The sequence below is a fragment of the Microplitis mediator genome, chromosome 9 (assembly GCF_029852145.1).
Source record: "Microplitis mediator isolate UGA2020A chromosome 9, iyMicMedi2.1, whole genome shotgun sequence".
Classification (NCBI taxonomy): domain Eukaryota; kingdom Metazoa; phylum Arthropoda; class Insecta; order Hymenoptera; family Braconidae; genus Microplitis; species Microplitis mediator.
Window position 1 is genome coordinate 9,551,195 of NC_079977.1, and position 19,790 is coordinate 9,570,984.

The 19,790-nt window shown below is 33.7% G+C and overlaps 2 protein-coding genes across 9 annotated transcripts in view; both read left to right on the plus strand.

Annotated features, from left to right (window-relative positions):
* LOC130674864 (potassium voltage-gated channel subfamily H member 8) overlaps positions 1–19,790 on the plus strand; it is a 535,814-nt gene that overhangs the window by 376,207 nt on the left and 139,817 nt on the right. The gene's annotated exons all lie outside the window — the stretch shown is intronic.
* LOC130674865 (uncharacterized) lies at positions 15,737–18,160 on the plus strand. 3 transcript variants are annotated; one of them, XM_057480302.1, is made up of 2 exons: positions 15,737–17,606; positions 17,971–18,160. In XM_057480302.1, the coding sequence occupies exons 1-2, from the start codon at positions 15,856–15,858 to the stop codon at positions 17,972–17,974; spliced, it is 1,755 nt and encodes a 584-aa protein (XP_057336285.1). In that variant the 5' UTR covers positions 15,737–15,855; the 3' UTR covers positions 17,975–18,160. The 3 variants fall into 3 exon arrangements, with proteins under 3 accessions (XP_057336285.1, XP_057336286.1, XP_057336287.1); XM_057480303.1 differs by lacking the exon at positions 17,971–18,160 and having other exon boundaries at positions 15,737–17,313; positions 17,414–17,547; XM_057480304.1 differs by lacking the exon at positions 17,971–18,160 and having other exon boundaries at positions 15,737–17,313; positions 17,396–17,533.

Genomic DNA, 19,790 nt, shown 5'->3' on the forward strand with positions numbered 1-19,790 from the left:
TAAATGGAGTGTCTAAAATTTTTAGACAGTTCATGAAATGTCTAATAGCTGTTTTGCCGATCGTTTAATATCTAGGAATAACGGATTTCTAAAAAGGAGACAACTAAAAAAAATAAGATATTAGTTGGAGCAGCCAATGTTATTTATTTATAGATTAAATTTCATTTTTTAATTATTTGCAAAACTTAAAATATAAAATCATTCGGCTATTTTTATTTATCTACACATGGTAAACTCGAGTCACAGATTAATTTCACAGATCCTCTCAGAGAAAGAAGTTTTTCCAAGTCTTTGTCATCACGTTCAAAGAACTAAACTGAGAGCCAGCTCAGAAGAAGAAGTAAATTAGGTGGGGGTTCGAAACGGGATCATAAAAAGGTGGTTCTGGCCCGAAAATCTTATTTCAGCTGGCTGTCGAGTTTACCATGTGTAAATAAATAAAAATAGTCAAATGATTTTATATTTAAAGTTTTGCAAATATATAAAAAATGAAATTTAATCTATAAATAAATAACATTGGCTGCTCCAACTAATATCTTATTTTTTTTTAGTTGTCTCCTTTTTAGAAATCCGTTATTCCTAGATATTACACGATCAGCAAAACAGCTATTATACATTTCACGAACTGTCTAAAAAATTTAGAAATTTCATGTAATTCTGGAACATTACACGATCTGACTAAAGCCTAATTGCGTTTCATGAACTGTCTAAAAATTTTAGACACTTCGTGTAACTGATCGACCATTGGACGATCTGGCTGCAGTTCATGAAATGACTAGACAGTTCACGAACTGTCCAATTTCACGATCTGTCTATGACATATATACGTAGGAGAGGGAGGTCACCGGTGCTATAAGCAGCAGCGGAAGTAGTTCGATGCTCACCACGAGATCGCGCCCACGGGTTGTAGTGTCCCTAGTCAGAAACTTATTTCAGAAGTTTTATATTCCAATGCTAGAAGCAATTTTGGCACGAGTTCTCTTCTGTCATTCGACAGAGTGATGAGTACCTTTTTTGATGGTATCATAGTATATCCTATTTTACATCGTGGCATTAGTATTTATTACCAATGCTTCCATGAATAATAATTCTTAGAAATTAAACTTGGACTTACAAAAAAAAATTATTTTTATAAAAAGTATAGAGTTTCTTCTATATGAACAAAAATTTACAATTTATTTAATACGTTATATAGTATGTAATTTAAGCGTACAATTTACATTTCCACTGAATTATCTGTGGTGTAAAATAAGTGTAGTTATAGTGTACTCTTTCTTTCATCTAAGCTCGGGTGGGAATAGCAGGTAAAAATCGTGTAACCCGGAGGAGCACGGTGTAATTTAAGTGTATGTTGTGTGGAAATTTTTCACATTTACACGGTGGGATATCAGGGGATTCAGTGGAATCGGACCCGCCAGGGTTTGACGACTTTACACACACACACGCAACTTGTTGTAAGCCAACTACTTTTGGCATTTTATTTTAAAACCTTAACTAGTTATTACAACAATTTAATATCTTAATTTACAAAAAACAATATTTTCCCGCCATTACTTTGATCAACTTGATCTAATTCACGCACACACTTATTCAAGTCCCCTGGACTATTTTACACACTCACACTGAATTCACCGGCACACTGTAACAAGGAAAATTTGAATTTTCCGCGTTCAGATTACCATAATTATCTCTTATGCGCTTCGTCGATAAAAACTATAACTACTCCAGGGTTATCCGGGGTAGAGCGCGACTTGTCGTCAGGAGTGGTAATTGTAGGGGCTTGTCCGTTAATCCCCCTTAGTTGTAAGTAGGAGTTTCCAGATTTCCGAAAGTTGTCGAATCTAGTCGAGTGGGTGCATAACTATAAGTGTCGGTGAAAATAGAGACCGGAACACAACCGGACAGATCGGCCTACGACTCGGACGCACAATCAATCAGGTAATTGAAATTATTTTACTTGGATTCTAATTTTGTGGAACCAAGCGATATAAATTCTAAATGTTATAGATACCAGGCAAGTAGCCGGTATCTCTTATAACTATTACTAATTATACTGGAAAAGCAGGTGAAGGAGAGGACGAGAATTACGAGCATAAGAGACGAGAGAACAAGTACGAGAGTGAAGGAGAACAAAGACCAGAGCAAAGGAACCTGACAAGACGAGACAAAGGAACCCAACAAGACGAAACGAAAACAAGCCACAGAAAACTACGCATCAGAAATTACATCAGGTATTAATTCAATTAATTATTCTAGGCCCAAGCCAGAATATTAATTCAATTCAATAAAAATACTTAGTCGTTCGTCGGGTAATCCGCGTCTAGGCCCGTAATAGATTAATTAGTGTAAGTTTTGTTAAAATTAATTTGAGCCAGACGTTTATCTAACCGGATCCAGGCCCTTTAGTCAGATCCAGGGCGTCATTTACGATTCCAGGCCATTGCCGGAATTATTGCGTCGTAGAAAATTCTAGGCCCATTGTGCTGAGCACAAGCCAGAAATTCCATAGTCTAGTCCGCGATAAATTTATTTAATTAGTTAATTAAAATAAATAAATGAAGTTAAGCTAAATAATTAATTAAATTAGTCGATATAAATAATTTGAATTTATAAAGAACCGATAATAATTGAGGGATTAAGTTAACAGACGCGAAAAGTCTAAGATAAAATTTAATCAATTAATAAATAAAATTATTTTAATAATATTAATTAATAAATTACCGTAATAAGAAATAAAACAATAAGTAAATTAAATTATCAGTGAAGAAAGAAACATTGCGTCAAGTGTCTGAATAGAACAGTAAAGAATTAAGGAAAATCCAAAGGTGTCAGGAACGCATACTTTGAAGAATCGAGTGAGAATCGGGTAAACATGGTATTGAGATTACTGACGGAAAATTTATTGTGGTTACAGATAATGACAAAAATGAAAATTGATAAACGTAAAAGTGATAAAGTCAATTAAAAATAAATTAATTAATAAATTTTCTTATTCTAAAATTAATTAATTTACTGTAAAAGCGTGGCGGGAAAGTTGTTGGCTGGACGCCATTTTAAAATCATTTAAAATCAGTGTGTGTGAAAAGAAGTCCAGGGGACTAGTGGGAGTGTGTGCGTGTAGAGATCCAGGGGATCAAAGTATGGAAAATTATTGTTAATTAAGGTTCGTCAGGTACGACGATTTTGAATTGTTTTAAATGAATGCCAAAGGTAGTTGGCTTAATTAAGGTCTAGGAAATCGTCCAAGGTAGTTGACGAGAATAAGTTTTAAAAACCGTCAAAGGTAGTTGACGGTAGTTATAAAGTCATAAAGTTATAAGCTATATGGTCATAAGGTTTATAAGTGTTTTAAGGTCATAAAAGTGATAAGGTTTTTAAGGTCAAAAAGGTTTATAAAGAAAAAGGTTTATTAAATGAATAAAAGGTCTAAAGGTTAAATAAAAGTAAATTGAATTTATTATAAATTATCCTTCCTCTCCTCTCTCTTACAATTAATTAATTTACACCGACCCTGATGATCTAAGATCCGGCTCTGGGAGGCCGTTATCACTTCCAGTGGCGTCCTCGATGAAGGACGACCAGAGTAGCAGCATAGCCCTGTTATAACACAAAAAAAAAGTTGTCTGTACACCGGGCGCCAACTATCTACGGGCATGTTTTTCGACCCGCTGAATACGAATTTCAAGTCAGTTTAGGCCGTCCAGCCTTCAATTTCGAGTAAATTGCAAAAAACCCCCAAAAATAGCGAAAATTCGATGTTTTGGCAAGAAATAAAATTTTGAGATCTAAGGCAAGCATAATTTCCATGTATTTCGATCTGTTGAATACTAATTTCGATTGTACTTTAATCATAAACTTTTTTAATTCTAAAAAAATTGTAAAATATCCTTAAAAATTGCAAAAATCGTGAAAAATTGGGATTATCTTCGTACAAAAAATTTTTTGGACCCGGATTGACGAAGATTTCCATGCAATTTGATTTGCTTGATCTGATTCTGCAATAAATTCAACTCATAGTCCCCTTAAACATTCATAAAACTGCAAAAAAATCGATAAAATAGCAGAAAATTGCTGCTGAAAAAATGAAAAAAAAATCTTTTAAACATAATTAAATAAATTTCTTGTATTTTTTATTTCTAAAATACAAGATTAAGATTCAAGAATGTACACACATTTGATTTTTAACGGTTTTCCGAGGGTATTGTACTGTTTCATTCTCAAATCATCTATGACGTGGATACCTCTTTTTCCACCTTTTCCTTTATTTAGTAAAAATTTGCCACCGTGTTGGGATTTCAACTTCTTCGATGTGCGGACTTCATTTCATTGCATGATCGCTTGTACTTGCAACCAGGGCACCTCCTCGGGGTGACGGTGGGCAACAGAACCATCTGGCAGAGTCCCTGGGTTATCGGCGTGTGTGCCGTCATGGCAGGTCCAAGTGATGAGTACTTTACGATGCAAGGATTCGGAAACCCGATATCGGCGTCTGGTCAGGGTGAGAAAGCAGGCCCGCAGGCGTCGTCATCCAGCGACTGCAGCTCTTCAGTAGTGGGAAACTTGGCTACTGGAGAGTATACTATTACAAGAAGCGATTCCCATCTATGAAATAAGAGTCCTGATTTATTTTGTTACATTCGTGGGGAGTTTAAGCCGGTAAAAAACCGCAGAACGTTTTCAGATAGATTAAAACGAAATTATGAAGAATGCTTTTGCATCCAAATTACAAATTTGGATTCTGCCAGGGTCCCACACTTTGTTTGTGGTCGATGTAATATTATGTCGACACGTTGGGAAAAAACCAAAAACAGAGAAAACTTGAAATTTACAATTCCCATGATCTGGACTTCACCAACTAGTTCGCATAACTGTTATTTCTGTATGACTGAAATTTCCGGTTTTACTTCGTCGAATACAGGTAAAATACAGTACGCCAATGTTTCATCAGCTCTTAAGCCACAGAAAACAGTTATTCTAGATGAAACCGAAGCTCTTGAAGAGATGGAAGTAGAAAAAGAAGAAGTGCCAATGGTGGAAGAAGAGGAAGAAGAAATTTCTGAAGATGAAAATCCCGAAGATGAAGATTTCATGCCAGATGGGAAAACGAAAGACCCTGAAACATTTAGTCGAGAAGAACTAAATGATCTTATACGAGATTTAAATTTGCAGAAGGATGGAGCTGAATTACTGGCATCAAGACTAAAAAATAAAAATTTGTTAGCTAAAAAGGTAACGGCTTACTTTTATCGGAATAGAGAAGAGGAGTTCCGGAAGTTTTTTACAAAGGACGATGAGAACTCGGTGGTGTACTGTTCCAATGTTAAAGGCTTGGTTGATGAATTAAAACTTAATATCTATAAAGACGATGAGTGGAGACACTTTATAGATTCATCAACTAGAAGTCTCAGAGCTGTCTCGCTTCACATTGGAAACAGATTAGCGTCAATTCCAATAGCCCATTCAACGAAGCTTAAAGAGACCTATGAAAATTTGGGAATTGTATTGGATAAGATAAAGTATTCAGAACACCAACGGCAAATTTGCGGGGATCTCAAAATCGCAACACTTCTTTTAGGCCAACAATCAGGATTCACAAAATACCCTTGCTATCTATGTTCATGGGATAGCAGAGAAAAGTAAAGGAAAATAGTCAAAGAATTAGTGACATAAGTGAAATGGAGACTAGGTTTCTAGGAAATTGGAATATCAATATTAGACTGGGCCAAAAAAATTGACAATTTTTTTTTTCTTAGCTACATCGAGAATATTATTCAGAATGACAAAAAAAAAATTCATGAAAGTTTGAGCCCTTAATATTAATTTGAAGAGGTCTATCATCGTTATTTTTAATTTTAATTCATAATTTGATGTTTTACGTCAGAACAGCTAAAACATTGGAGTAAAAAAAATCCATTTCCACTCATTCTCGTGTGGAATTAAATTCACTACAAAAAAGATTTGATTGAGACTTTTTGTCAGACAAGCCATTTCCGATTAATTAAGCTTAATAAATTGATATATTTTTTCGATGTAACTTTTGTACTTTAGAATTTTGTAACTGACGAATCAATAAATATCTGAAAAAGACCATGACAGATTTTTAAAGGAAATTTTATGTTCTACAAAAAAGGCCTCTTAACATTTTTTGCTAAATTCACTCCTTCGAAAGTTACTCAAGGTTGAGTCAAAACGATTTTAATAACCTGATTAACTTTCGAAGGAGTGAATTTAGCAAAAAATGTTAAGAGACCTTTTTTGTAGAGCATTAAATTTACTTCGAAAATTTGTTATGGTTTTTTTTAGATATTTATTGATTTATCAGTTACAAAATTCAAAAGTAAAAAAGGTAAATCGAAAAAATTTATCAATTTACTAAGTTTAATTAACCGGAAACGGCTTGTCTGACAAAAATTTTCGATCAAACCTATTTAGTAGGGAATTTAATTTTACATAAGAATAAGTGGAAATGGATTTTTTTACTCCAATGTTTTAGCTATTCTGACGTAAAACATCAAATTATGCATAAAAATTAAAAATAACGATGATAGACCTCTTAAAATTAATATTAAGGACTCAAACTTTCATGAAATTTTTTTTTTGTCATTCTGAATAATATTCTCGATATAGCTAAGAAAAAAATAAATGTCAATTTTTTTTGGCCTAGTCTAATCAATATGATGGCAGACTATTGCTGGACACTCAAAAGAGTTATACCAAAAGAAAATAACAAACGAATGGGAAATCCACTCCGTAGATCATTTGAAAATAAAAGAGTTCGACACTACCGGAAAACAGTTTAAAAATTGGGAAAATCATTCTTCTAATTCGGTTTATACGCCATTTTCATAGATTTTACAATTTTTTTGCATTTTCAGATTTTAATCTTGTATTTTGTTAATAAAACATACATGAAATTTATTACATAATGAAATTAAATTTGTAACCGTGCAGTAAGCGTAAGACGTGAGAATGTGGCTCTCCCGCTTCATCTATTTTCATTCTCTCTCTCTCTCTTCTTGCTCTGAAAAACAAGTGCAGCAGTCTAATTTCTGCGTTAGAATTTGGGGGATGATTCCGCGCAGCATGGGGCCGCAAATTAGTCCCTGCGCATAATTAGGTGGGGTCAACGCAGGTTGGTGGCCCAGAGAACTGACCCAAGACGATTCAATCAGAAAGAGGACACTTAAGTTCGAGAGCTGTAGCCGATCAGTCATATCCACCCTACTCTCTCTAAATCGACTACTACATATATATTTCTTTTCGAGCATTATTGCATATAAAATATAGTGAGTTTAAGTTAACTTGTGATTAATTATAAATTACAAAAGTGTGTTCGTGATCCTGTGGGATACCTCATCACCGAAGGGTAAATTTATGTTCGTCACCGTTGTCAAGGACTTGCTGTGGGTTAACCAGGAGGATGCAAAGACGACCAGTACCATCTGTAAGTCGTAATGCCTTTTTGCTCGCCATATATATTTTATATTGTTATACGTGCATATTTGCTCTCTCTTCAACGCGGTTAATTACTTTATAATCTTATTCCCGCTCATTATAAAGAAACACGCGCGTCTCAAGTTGATAAATTTCCTTGGACCACGTGTAAATACATATAAAATTATTATAGTTTAAGTAAAAGGGGAAAACTGTATATATTTATGGGGATTTGGTTAAATAAACTTGTCAGTTAAACTTTATCGAGCATATAACTTAATTATCACCAGAGTCCTATAGTTTTAAGTCTATTTCAGCCGCGTGTCCGGTCAGGACGAGCAGACCTACTCCTGAGATACATCAAGTTTCCCGATCCCAGAACCAGTAACAGTCGATCTAAATTTATGATTAAAATAATTAATAACTAAATTAAATAAATTCGGGAAATATTCATTAACTGTGGTTCGTGACTACTGGACACGAAGTTTCCAGGGCCCACCGTTATAAATTACATAGAAATCTTCGTCAATCCGGGTCTACAAAATTTTTTATACCAAGATAATCCCAATTTTCTTCGATGTTTGCAATTTTTAAGGATTGTTGTAATAATAATTAGATAAAGACATGCCAGGACTGGTTGGTGGTTGGGATGTTTGAAAAATACGCATATTTAAAAATATAACAATATTTTTATTTGTCACAGTACAAAATATCATTGGGTTGCAAATTAAATAGTTTATTTAATTTATCAATAAGGTTAAATGTCTGAGCTCATGAATACGTGAATGATTGAATACAAATTATTGAGTTGAGCTAGAGTAAATAAATGAATTAAAAATAATCAAGTTGAGTTTAATTGAACACTGAGTTGATTGCAAGAATGTCATGATAATAAGTAACATGATGTCAGAGGTTACTGAGCGAAGTAAATTATTGAACACGTAAATTACTATTTTTAATAGCACTGAATACATAAATAATTTAGTTATTGAGTTTTAATAGTAATGATCACTTAATTGAATTGAATTTAATGAGCTTATAATAAATTACACTGATTCTAATTTATTTGTCGAACACGTGGTAGCATGATTGCAGAGGCTACTGAGCGAAAAATAACTTTTAGTTTAATTAAGAAATTGAGCATAATAATAATCAAATTCAAAATAAAACTGAGTCTTTTATTTTGATGAACACTTGAATTAATTTATAAAGTAGAAATTAAGCACCTGTACGATTTTCCGTCGAAATAACCTCCTCAGGAACAGGTTGTAGAACACTGGATTTCTTGATGTTGTTTATTATTTATTTTTTGAGCTCTGGTGCTCGCAATTATAAAAATAATTATATTTTTATATAGAATTACGAACTCTTAATGTAATGGATTAATTACTTTTAATTATTTACTCGAGATGAGTGCAATTTTAATACATTATATAAAACACGTGGTGTCACTAGAATTATATGAACGCAAGATAGATAATGGCGTCGGTCTTCTCAACACGAGGCAGGAAAAATCGATGAGCATGCGTCGCACTGCGCTAGTCAAGTTTGAATTGCTAGACACTAGGCCCCAGTAGGTGCTGCCTCTATTTGCCGGAAGTGCAACTACATTCAAATTTGAATGTAGTTGTGACTACGCAACAAGGATATTTTACAATTTTTTTGGAATTACAAAAGTTTATGATTAAAGTACAATCGAAATTAGTATTTAACAGATCGAAATACATGAAAATTATACTTGCCTTAGATCTCAAATTTTTTTTTTTGCTAAAACATCGAATTTTCACTTTTTTTGGGGTTTTTTTTGCAATTTACTCGAAATTGAAGGCTGGACGGCCTAAACTGACTTGAAATTCATATTCAGCGGGTCGAAATATATGCCCGCAGATAGGTGGCGCCCGGTGTACAGATAATTTTTTTTTTGTGTGCCGGTGTTATTAATGCACTGGTGATGCACAATATAAGATCCTCTTGAATACACGAGCACAGTTTAATAAAGTCTTTCTCGAGTTTACTGATTGACTTCAATTTCTTAAATTTTCTTTTCACTTTTACTGTAACCAATGACATCCTGGTCACGGCACCATTGTTACATTCTGGGATATGACCCCAGGATAATTAAAAATATAAATAAATTTATATTAACAATTTAAATGTTCAGGCTTGACATCATTAGGGTATCTATCGACCCTAGGCGTGTCCGTCGTCGATTATTAGTGATTAAGAATTTTTACAATATTTGATTAGGGTTATAAAATAAGTGTTACACCAAATTTAATAAATTTAGGCATGTTTTGATTAATAATATTAAAAGTTGAGTCAGTCAGTCACCGGACCGAGTTCCGGTGACTTAGATGTTTGTCGGCTGACTGCCTGTTCTTTCTCCGCAGATCAAGTACAAAAATTTATAAAATTATAAATCGTCCAACGTCGCATCTCAGGTTACCCTAGCGACCGTTGTCGAGGCCCGGGTCTCATGCCTCGTTATGAGTTTAGACTACGGGCCACGACGGTGTCCGCGGAAATCGCTTATTTGCTGTAGTTACTCTGATAAAGAATTTTTTTTCACTAAAGTTTTATTATATATTACCAAAAGAAATTTTAAAATTTTTATTTAAATATAATTAAAGCCAGAATATAACACCAGTATTATGTTACGTTTTGGGAAATAACCCCAAATAAATTAAAAATTAAAAATAATTTTTAATCATTAAATTTAATCTAGGTATGGCGGTGACACAAAAATATCCCCGAAAAAATATCCACGACAAAATATCCCCCGACATAATATCCCCGCGACAAAATATCTCCAGACAAAATATCTCAGGATAAAATATCTTCATGACAAAATATATGTTGACAAAATATCCCTATCGTTGAATAATCGATGAAGAAATTTGTGAAAAAAGGGCACAATTTCATTGCAAGTGGATGCGTTCGGTTATTTTTGTATTTACACACACACAAAATGCCTGAATAAAGAACACGTACTATTTCACGTATGTGTGTTCATATATTTTTGTGATTACACACACCCAAAACCTCTGAAAAAAGGGCACAATTTTATTGCAAACGGATGCATTCAGATATTTATGATTAATATTAAATTTGACTAAAAATATTGATGAAAAGTGACCTTAAATAGTTGGTAAACACTAATAATTGATAATAGATTATATTACTTACACTAATTAAATTAATCAATAAGTTTACGTCCTTTTGTATTTCAATTCAATTATTTTTATTAATGTTAATAAAGAAGTTCAATATAATCTTTAATGTTTTATACTTATTTCTTTCTTATTATTTTAAATTGCTTTTATTAAAAATTTTGGAGTCAACGTAAATATTCGTGGATATTTTGTCTACATATAATTTGTCATGAAGATATTTTATCCTGAGATATTTTGACTGGAGATATTTTGTCGCGGGGATATTATGTCGGGGGATTTTTTGTCGTGGATATTTTGTCGGAGATATTTTGTCCGGAGATATTAACGCAGGTAACCAGGTATGGCCTCATTGGATTGTCTATAGACCCTCGGTGGGCCCTGGTCGTCGATTATTTTATAAATTAATTATTCATTCAATTTTCGTGATTTGAAATGCATTTTCCGACCCGATCTCCATATTTTTCAAGTAGTCCAGTCGAGATAATAGTTAGAGAGCTCGTGGTCCTTTTTTTAAAATGATCTGCTCATCGTGCAGAAGTGATACATTACTTACTTTTAGGTATTTTCTAAAATTTTTTCGAAAACGTTTTTTCTTTAATAACTCTTAATGTGCTCGGTGGATTGATTCCAAAATTTAATCAGCTCTAAAACTTTATAAGCCACGTCAAATGCCACCTTAACACTCAAAATCAAATCATTCGTTCAAGAGAAGCCATTAACGAAAAAATTAAAAAAAAATTGTCTATCAGTTGGCCCTGCGGGCCAGCCCCAAAACTTCCCGCTGTTTTTGAGCTCCTTGAGCTCGAAAACTTTGTTGTGATTACATTTTCGAGCTCTTCGAGCTCAAAAATACTTGTGTATGCCGTTGTTTTCGTAAAAAACCGTGTTTGAGAATTTTTCTTCCGACGATATCTCTTGAACTAATAAACCGATTTTAATGTTTGAGGTGGCGATCGACGCGTTTTATCGAATTGTAGATCCGATTGAATTTTGAAAACGTTTGATTTGTCGTTTCAAAGATATTCGTGAAAAACTGATTTTTAACATTTTTTTCTACGACAATATCTCTCGAACGAATAAACCGATTCTTAAGTTTGAGGTGGAGATCGGCGCGTCTTATAGAGTTCTAGAGCTGATTAGATTTTAAAGTTGATCGTTCGAGTCGTTTCGAAAAAATTAAAAAAAACCTAAAAAAAATTTTTTTTTTGTAATTCTCAATTATTTGTGAGTCTACTTGATTAAATGATCTGAAATTTTTAGAAAAGTTGACGGCCAATGAACTTTTTCGACTGCCGCAAAAACGATTTAAATCGGTTAATTAGTTCAAAAGTTATGGAAGGCTTACGCACACACACCCGATAAAAAATGTTTAGATCCAAGCATATATGCTTGGATCCAAATTTTGTCGCGATCCAAGCGGATCCAAACAGATCTTTGTGGGAATCTACATAGATTTAAGCACATATTTTTTTTTTTTTATTTATTTATTTATTTCGATCCTGGAGTTAACTCCTTGGGACCATATTTCTTTTACACTAATTACAAAGTTTTTTATCTATTTTAATACATTTTATATATTTCTAAGACACAGCATTGACAGACATTAATTATCGCTATTACATACTTTCATCTCATTCAATCTCCTCATCTAGTCCACTCGACTCTTGATTTAATAAATATAAGGTACATTTTTCTTTAAATTCGCTAAGAGTACACAGGGAAGTTATTTCAAATGGCAATGAATTCCAAAAATTACAACCAGTTATAATAAATGATCGCTGATATGTCATAGTTCTTGCAAATGGCACTCTCAGAGTATCTGTCTTCCCTATAACACGCCGCGAAGCAATATTTGGCCTAAGTTCGAGCTGATCACCAAACAACCCTGGCCGCATGAGACACAATGCTTTATAAAGCTCACAAGCTATCAACAGAAGCATACGATTCTGAACCGTAAGCCACCCAAGCCGCCTCCGATGTTGTGATATATGTTCTCGGCGCCTAATCCGAAGTATATACCTCACACAATTATTTAGTGATACTTGTAGCGATCTTTCAAGTTGTTGTGACAAATTCGTCAGAGCACACGCACAATAATCATAGATAGGTAGTACCAATGCAGTAACTAGCCTACGCTTTAGCGCAACACTAAGATGAGAATCATTCATACGTATTCGATATAAAGCCCCAGCAGCACGCTTTCGCATATTTGCTACATGAGAGTGCCACGAAAGTGTACTATCAAAAACTACACCCAAATATTTAAACGATCCAACGTACTCTATTAATGCATTACCTAAGTATAGCCTTAAATTATCCAAATTTATATCGTTAACTCTACATACATTTATCGTACTGCCAAAGACCATCGCTTTCGTTTTTGACAAATTAAGATTAAGCTTATTCAACACACACCATTCAGCAATACGCTCTATATCCGCATTGAAACACTCAATACTATCAAAAATATCATCAACCTTACATTGCATACATATTACTAAATCATCCGCATATAGTAAGTATTTCCAGTTTAGAAGGCATTCAGGAAGATCATTGATGAATATTGTGAAGAGCAGAGGACCCACAACGCTGCCCTGAGGAACTCCAGAGTTAATATTCACCCAATCTGATTTGCAACTCCCTGTAATTACTGACTGCTTTCGGCCATGGAGATACGAATATATCCATTTAATTGCATCATACGAAAAGCCAAGCTTTATAAGCTTTAATATCAGTAGTGAGTGATTTACACTATCAAAAGCTTTTGTAAAATCAAAGCAAACCGCAATTGTAATCCCACCGCTATCAATTCCCATTCTTATATCATCCACGAACCTAAGACATATATCTAAAGACGTTTCACCACATTCTAATGAATGCATGTATAAATATTAGGGTGCTTCGTTTCCGACGAAAGAATTTTTTTCGTTGCTCATCAAGCAAAATATTGTTTTGTATGCTGAAACAAAAATTCCTGCCAAGTTTGAGCTCTTAATTCCAATCCTAAGTACATTCCATTTGATTTCAAAGATTTCTCATTTAAAATACATGTAAATTAAATTACTTTTATTTTAACTTTCTAATACTCAGCTACATTTTATAATATAGACGCGGTTTTGGTCGCAAATTGTAGGGCATTTGGTGTTCTTCAAAAGTGCCCATAGATACTTAGCTGTAATTCCAGGTGTTTTACTAGTGTCCGTTGCGGAAGTTATTTTTCCTATGAAATTGACCTTTATTGGCTTGCAGAACGTAAACCAATGAAACTACACTAAAAATGCTAATTAAAATTTTATAGGAAATTTTATTTCCTTCAAAAAAAGTCCTATGAGTCAAGTCGCTAAAGTCCATAGTTTCCGAGTTATAGTAATTTTAATAATTTGAAAAATGAAATTAAAAAAAAAACAATTACAATTGATATTTTATTTTTCAAACTATTAAAATTACTATAGCTCAGAAACTATGGACTTTAGCGACTTGACTCATAAGACCTTTTTTAAAGGGAATAAAATTTCCTATAAAATTTTCATTAGCATTTTTAGTGTAGTTTCATTGGCTTACGTTCTGCAAGCCAATAAAGGTCAGTTTCATAGGAAAAATAACTTCCGCAACGGACACAAGTAAAACAGCTGGAATTACAGCTAAGTAACTATGGGCACTTTTGAAGAACACCAAATGCCCTACAATTTGCGACCAAAACCGCGTCGATATCATAAAATGCAGCTGAGTATTAGAAAGTTAAAATAAAAGTAATTTAATTTTCATGTATTTTAAATGAGAAATCTTTGAACTCAAATGGAATGTACTTGGGATTGGAATTAAGAGCTCAAACTTGGCAGGAATTTTTGTTTCAGCATAAAAAACAATATTTTGCTTGATGAGCATCGAAAAAAATACTTTCGCCGGAAACGAAGCACCCTAATAAGTATATTATACTTTTAGACCATTCTAAAAACAATATCTACTCACATCTCGATCTTATTGCTATTACCTCTTAATGCTTTTGATGAACCTATGCACAACATATATCAAAAGTCAATTAATATTTAAGTAAATAAAATAGATGAATACTTCAGAAGCATTGATACTTTTATATTCAATTATTTACGTTTATATTCAATTACATATAACCAAAAAAATTATGAATATTTTCGTAAACTTCTATCTATTACATGGGAATAAATATATTTTTCTTTATACCTTAGTCGAAAGTACGCACTTCCCTCCCTAACTTTGAGGCCTAAAGTCTTATTTCCCTCTCCTGGTGGAGTTACACGCGCCTCACTTATATCGCCGGGAGCAAAACATTTTTTCGTGCCTACCGAAACAGCCGGTTGCTGCCATCTAGTGATCGTCTACCACTTTACAAATAAAATTTTTCACGATAACGTCGTAGATCGTTGCTTAATATATGCGTCAGTATTTTTGTGTCTCGTTGTATGTAACATTTTAATTAAACAGTGTAATTACAATAATAAGATGACTGAAAAAGTTTAATCGGATGAATCTATGGACGAGGATGAGGTGATAAAAGATTTTGATGCAAAGGCGAAGTTAGTTATTGAAAGTTCATGTATTTATTTATATATTATTTATTGGCTGGAAAAAAATCTTGTTCATAGGCATAAATTTATTTCTTTCGAAAAAAAATAATTATTTCTTATTTTTTATAAGTATATATATGTCTTTTTTTTGTTTTTTTTTTATGCCTGCCCTCGCCGACCAGACGCATTCGCTTCGCTCGTGCTTTCAAATGTCGCAGGGCAGGCATCAAAAACGCAACAAAAAAAAAAAGAGACGGAAAAAAATTTACTGGTTAAGGGGTTAGGGGTAGTCAGAATTTTCAAAAAATCGATTTTTTTTTTTTTGCATTTTCTTAAAGTATAATATTTTAAAAATATTGTGTGAAAATTTGAAGTGAATCCGACAAATTCTTTTCGAGTTATTTAACAATGACCAAAGGACGCTCGGGTGCTACGTGGCATTCGAGTGCAGGTAGCTAGAAACAGCTGCAAGCAACCGACCTTTCGGGTTTCATTGTCATGAATATCTCCCCATTTTAATGTATTTATAATTATATATATATATATATATATATATATATATATATATATATATATATTCACAATTTGTAGGTAGTACAAGAACTGAAAAATAATTTTTGGTTGCCAGTATACCTGTAGTCGTTGCACTGATCAGTCGATAGTTTTGTGATAAATTATTTCTCAAGTGAATTAAATTATTAACCATGGGACGTGATTCTAGAAAGGTTTCAAGAGAACTTCGGAGTTCTGAAAAAATTAATAAGTCGCGTTCAGTCAAAAGAAAGAATGTTTTTAATCCGAAAACAGCCGAACGTGATGAAAGTATTCAGAGTACATCTTCTAAAAAATTAAAACAAAACACTGAAGATGATGTACCTGAAGACAGCAGTACTGAATTTCGAATAATAAATTTTATTCAGGTATTCACTGCAATTTCTGCTCTTATAAAATGTAAAAAATGTGATGGAAATGTAGTGTTTCAAACAGCAAGTACACGTGGGCTGGGATTCAAAATTGTAGTTGCATGTAATAACTGTGGAAATGAATATATTCCTTCCTGTTCTTTCGTTGGGCATTCTTATGAAATAAACAGACGTTTCATTTTTGTAATGAGAATACTAGGAATAGGATACGAAGGATTGTGCAAGTTTTGCGGCCTGATGGACATGCCGTCTTTTTTAGATAAATCTACGCATACAATTTTACTGAAACAGATTTTGAATTGTAGTAAAGCCGTCGCAGAAACCTTCATGACGAAAGCTGTGAATGAAGAAAAGCAAGCAATGCCAACAACTGAAAATGAAGATATAAATCATCTAACTGTATCGGGAGATGGAACCTGGCAAAAACGGGGATATACATCGTCATTTGGAGTTTCTTCTATAATTGGCTATTTTACTGGAAAGATTCTTGACATAAACATTAAAAGTGCATATTGTAAGCTATGTGAGTATTGGAAAAAAAAAACAAATACTGTTGAGTTCGAGGAATGGTATCAATCGCATGAAGATGTGTGTTCTGCTAATCATCAAGGGTCTTCTGGGAAAATGGAGGTGGATGCGATGGTCGAAATGTTTTCGTATTCTGAAACTAAATATGGAGTTAAGTATGCCAACTATATTGGTGATGGTGACTCCAAGACCTATTCAGGAATTATAAAATCAGATCCTTACGAAAATACAACTGTAAATAAAAAGGAATGTATAGGGCATGTCCAAAAGCGGATGGGGAGTCGATTACGTACGCTGAAGAGTAAACAAAAAGGTCTTGGTGGTCGAGGTAAGCTCACAGGAAAATTAATAGACAAACTAACTGTGTACTATGGTTTAGCAATACGCCGGCATTGTGATTCTATTGAAAATATGAAATCTGCTATAATGGCAACCTTTTATCACTACGGCTCGAGTGATGAAAAACCGAATCATGATATGTGTCCAAAAGGCGAAGAATCTTGGTGCTCTTACCAGCGCGCTGAAGCAAGAGGAGAGCTTGATACCTTTTCTCACGATTATTCTCCTTTACCTTCTGATGTTTTAAAAGCTATCAAGCCTATATACGAAGATCTTAGTAATGAAAATTTACTTTCAAGATGTGTAGGTGGATTCAATCAGAATAATAATGAAAGCTTTAACCAACTAGTATGGAAAATATGTCCAAAAACGGTAAATACTAGTTTTACTATCGTACAAATAGCTGCATACGTTGCTATGTGTATATTTAATGAGGGTATAAATTCATTATTAGTCTTGATGAATACACTAGGACTTAATTGTGGGCCTAATTCTCATCGGTATGCAGAAAGAATGGATGCTGCACGTATCAAAGTAGCAGATAAGCGCGCTAATGATAACACCCGAGAAGGTCGATTGCAACGTAGGCACCAGCAAATCGATATTTTGGAAGCTGCTATGTCGGCTGAAGAGCTATTATATGGTCCAGGAATAGATGACTCAGTGTAAGTTATTAAATAATTCTTATAATTCGACATAAATCCATAGCAAAACTTTAAATGCGTTTTTCTCAAAACTATGTTTTCTGAACTGGTGATCACTGTAACTTAAAAACTGCTCGGTAGATTTCAATAAAATTTATTGTACTTTTGAAATACATTAAAAACTCGTGCCTGATCGAAGGATTTTTTTTTTTTTCAAAAATTTCGATTTTTTTTTAACAATAAACTGTCGGTTTTTTTCTCGAAAATTTGAAAAAAATTTCCTGAGGCCGCCATTTTGTTAATTTCGAAAAAAAAAAAAAAAGCTTCGATCAGGCACAAGATTATCTATTAATAAAACTAATTTTTCTTGTCCGATTGATTTTAGATGAATCTCCAAGGACTTATGATGATCACCGCAAAGGACTTCGGGAGGAACGGGCTCTACAAAAACAGCGATAACTTTTTGAATTATTAATTTTTTTTTTTGAAATTTTCGTGAAGTCAAATCGAAACGTGTTCTAATAAAGCTATGTTTTTATTTTTGTCAAATAAAGTAATTAACTACAAAAAAAAAATTATTGAAAATCATCATTTTTTCATACCCCTGAGTACCCCTAACCCCTTAATTGACCTGGTTAACTAACTGCAACCAACTATAACGTCAATTAACTCTGACTCTGATACGGCGGCAGTAAAATCACGTACGACAAATAGCTACTCTGATTTATACTGCAGGTAGTACTTTAAGCAACAGCAAAAAGGCTTGAATAGCAAAAGAGCGAAGCAAAAAGAGCATTGGGTACTGGTTGCACGTGCTTATATAGGCGGCAACGCCATATTGGAGCACGTGACAATCACTACCCGAGCTACTACCCTACAGGGCAGGAATTTCAACTTTCTTCCCTTGTAGTGTAATATACTATTATTCACCTTAATCTATATAGTTAAATGTAAACAAATATACTACTACCATTGCGCAATAATTTATTTTCAGAAATATTTATATCTGCTTGGATAAAATTTTTTAATTTTCGTATATCACTCAGATATTCGTGTATAATTAGACAAAAAACTCTGTATTTAATGTCTTATTCGCAATAGAACCCCGATAGTTCGACGATTCAGGAGCCTTACCTGTATTCGAATATTATTGGATCTGACCAAATATGACTACATATAGACACACATTTTGGATATAGTCATAAATTTGTAACAGGGTAAAATAGATTCCCATGACTATTTATCAATATCTAAAATTGTATTTGTCCACGGTCGATAACGGGTCCTAATTATAACCCGTCTATTAAATTAAGTGATTCGACATGTCACCGGGTGTCGCTAATCAGTGAGACCCGAACATCCGTCCCTCTCTTTGACTAATTAATTTAGTAGGGATGAGTTTTCCGGGGGTGAATGGAAGAGACCCGAATCGAAGAGTTATAAGTGAGTGCAGTGTCAAAAATCGAGACAGAGTTTGTTGGACACCAAAAAGGATCGGACCTAGTAAACAAAAGGTAAATATAAAAGTCTGCGTCCGCTTCACGTGGAACGAGGCGATTAATTTTTATTAATTATCAATTGTTACCTGACTCTTAGAGGCCATCCTATTAATTAACTATATAAATACACTTATACGTACTGATCATTGACAGATTTCAATCAATCGTAATTTAATAATTATATCCACTGGCGTAAAGAGGCAATAAATTAAGGAGCGAGAAGTTATTAAGACAACGGAAAAACCTGAAAAATTTGGAGATATCAACATCAGCTACTAAACCGCACCCGACGGCAGAACAACCGCTGAATCCATTAAGTGTTGCTGAAATTATATTCGGAGGTAAATTATAATTAATTGAGGTCCTTCATTAAATCATTAATCTGGCTAATTAATTATAATAGATTACTTAATATCTTTCCGTTGATCTCGCGTAAAGAAACGGATAGTTCAGGCTCTCCAGCCGTTCAATCTCGTGTTCTCAAAAGTTCCATCGCGTCTCGCTTTGCCGCCGTTATGTGTTCGAACTCTGTAGTATTTATTCAAGACTCTACAGCCGGAATAAAATAAAGTTGTCGCGAAAATAATCCGGTAAATAAAATTATTAATTTATTCCAGGCTTTTCAGCCGTTATAAATTAATTTTTATCATTAATGCAATATAAGTGCTATCTTAGCGCACGCTCTTTTGTTCGCCAAATAGCTGTT

Coding starts and splice junctions, on each gene's coding strand:
- LOC130674865 (XM_057480302.1), top strand. CDS start 15,856: ATGGGACGTGATTCTAGAAAGGTTTCAAGAGAACTTCGGAGTTCTGAA.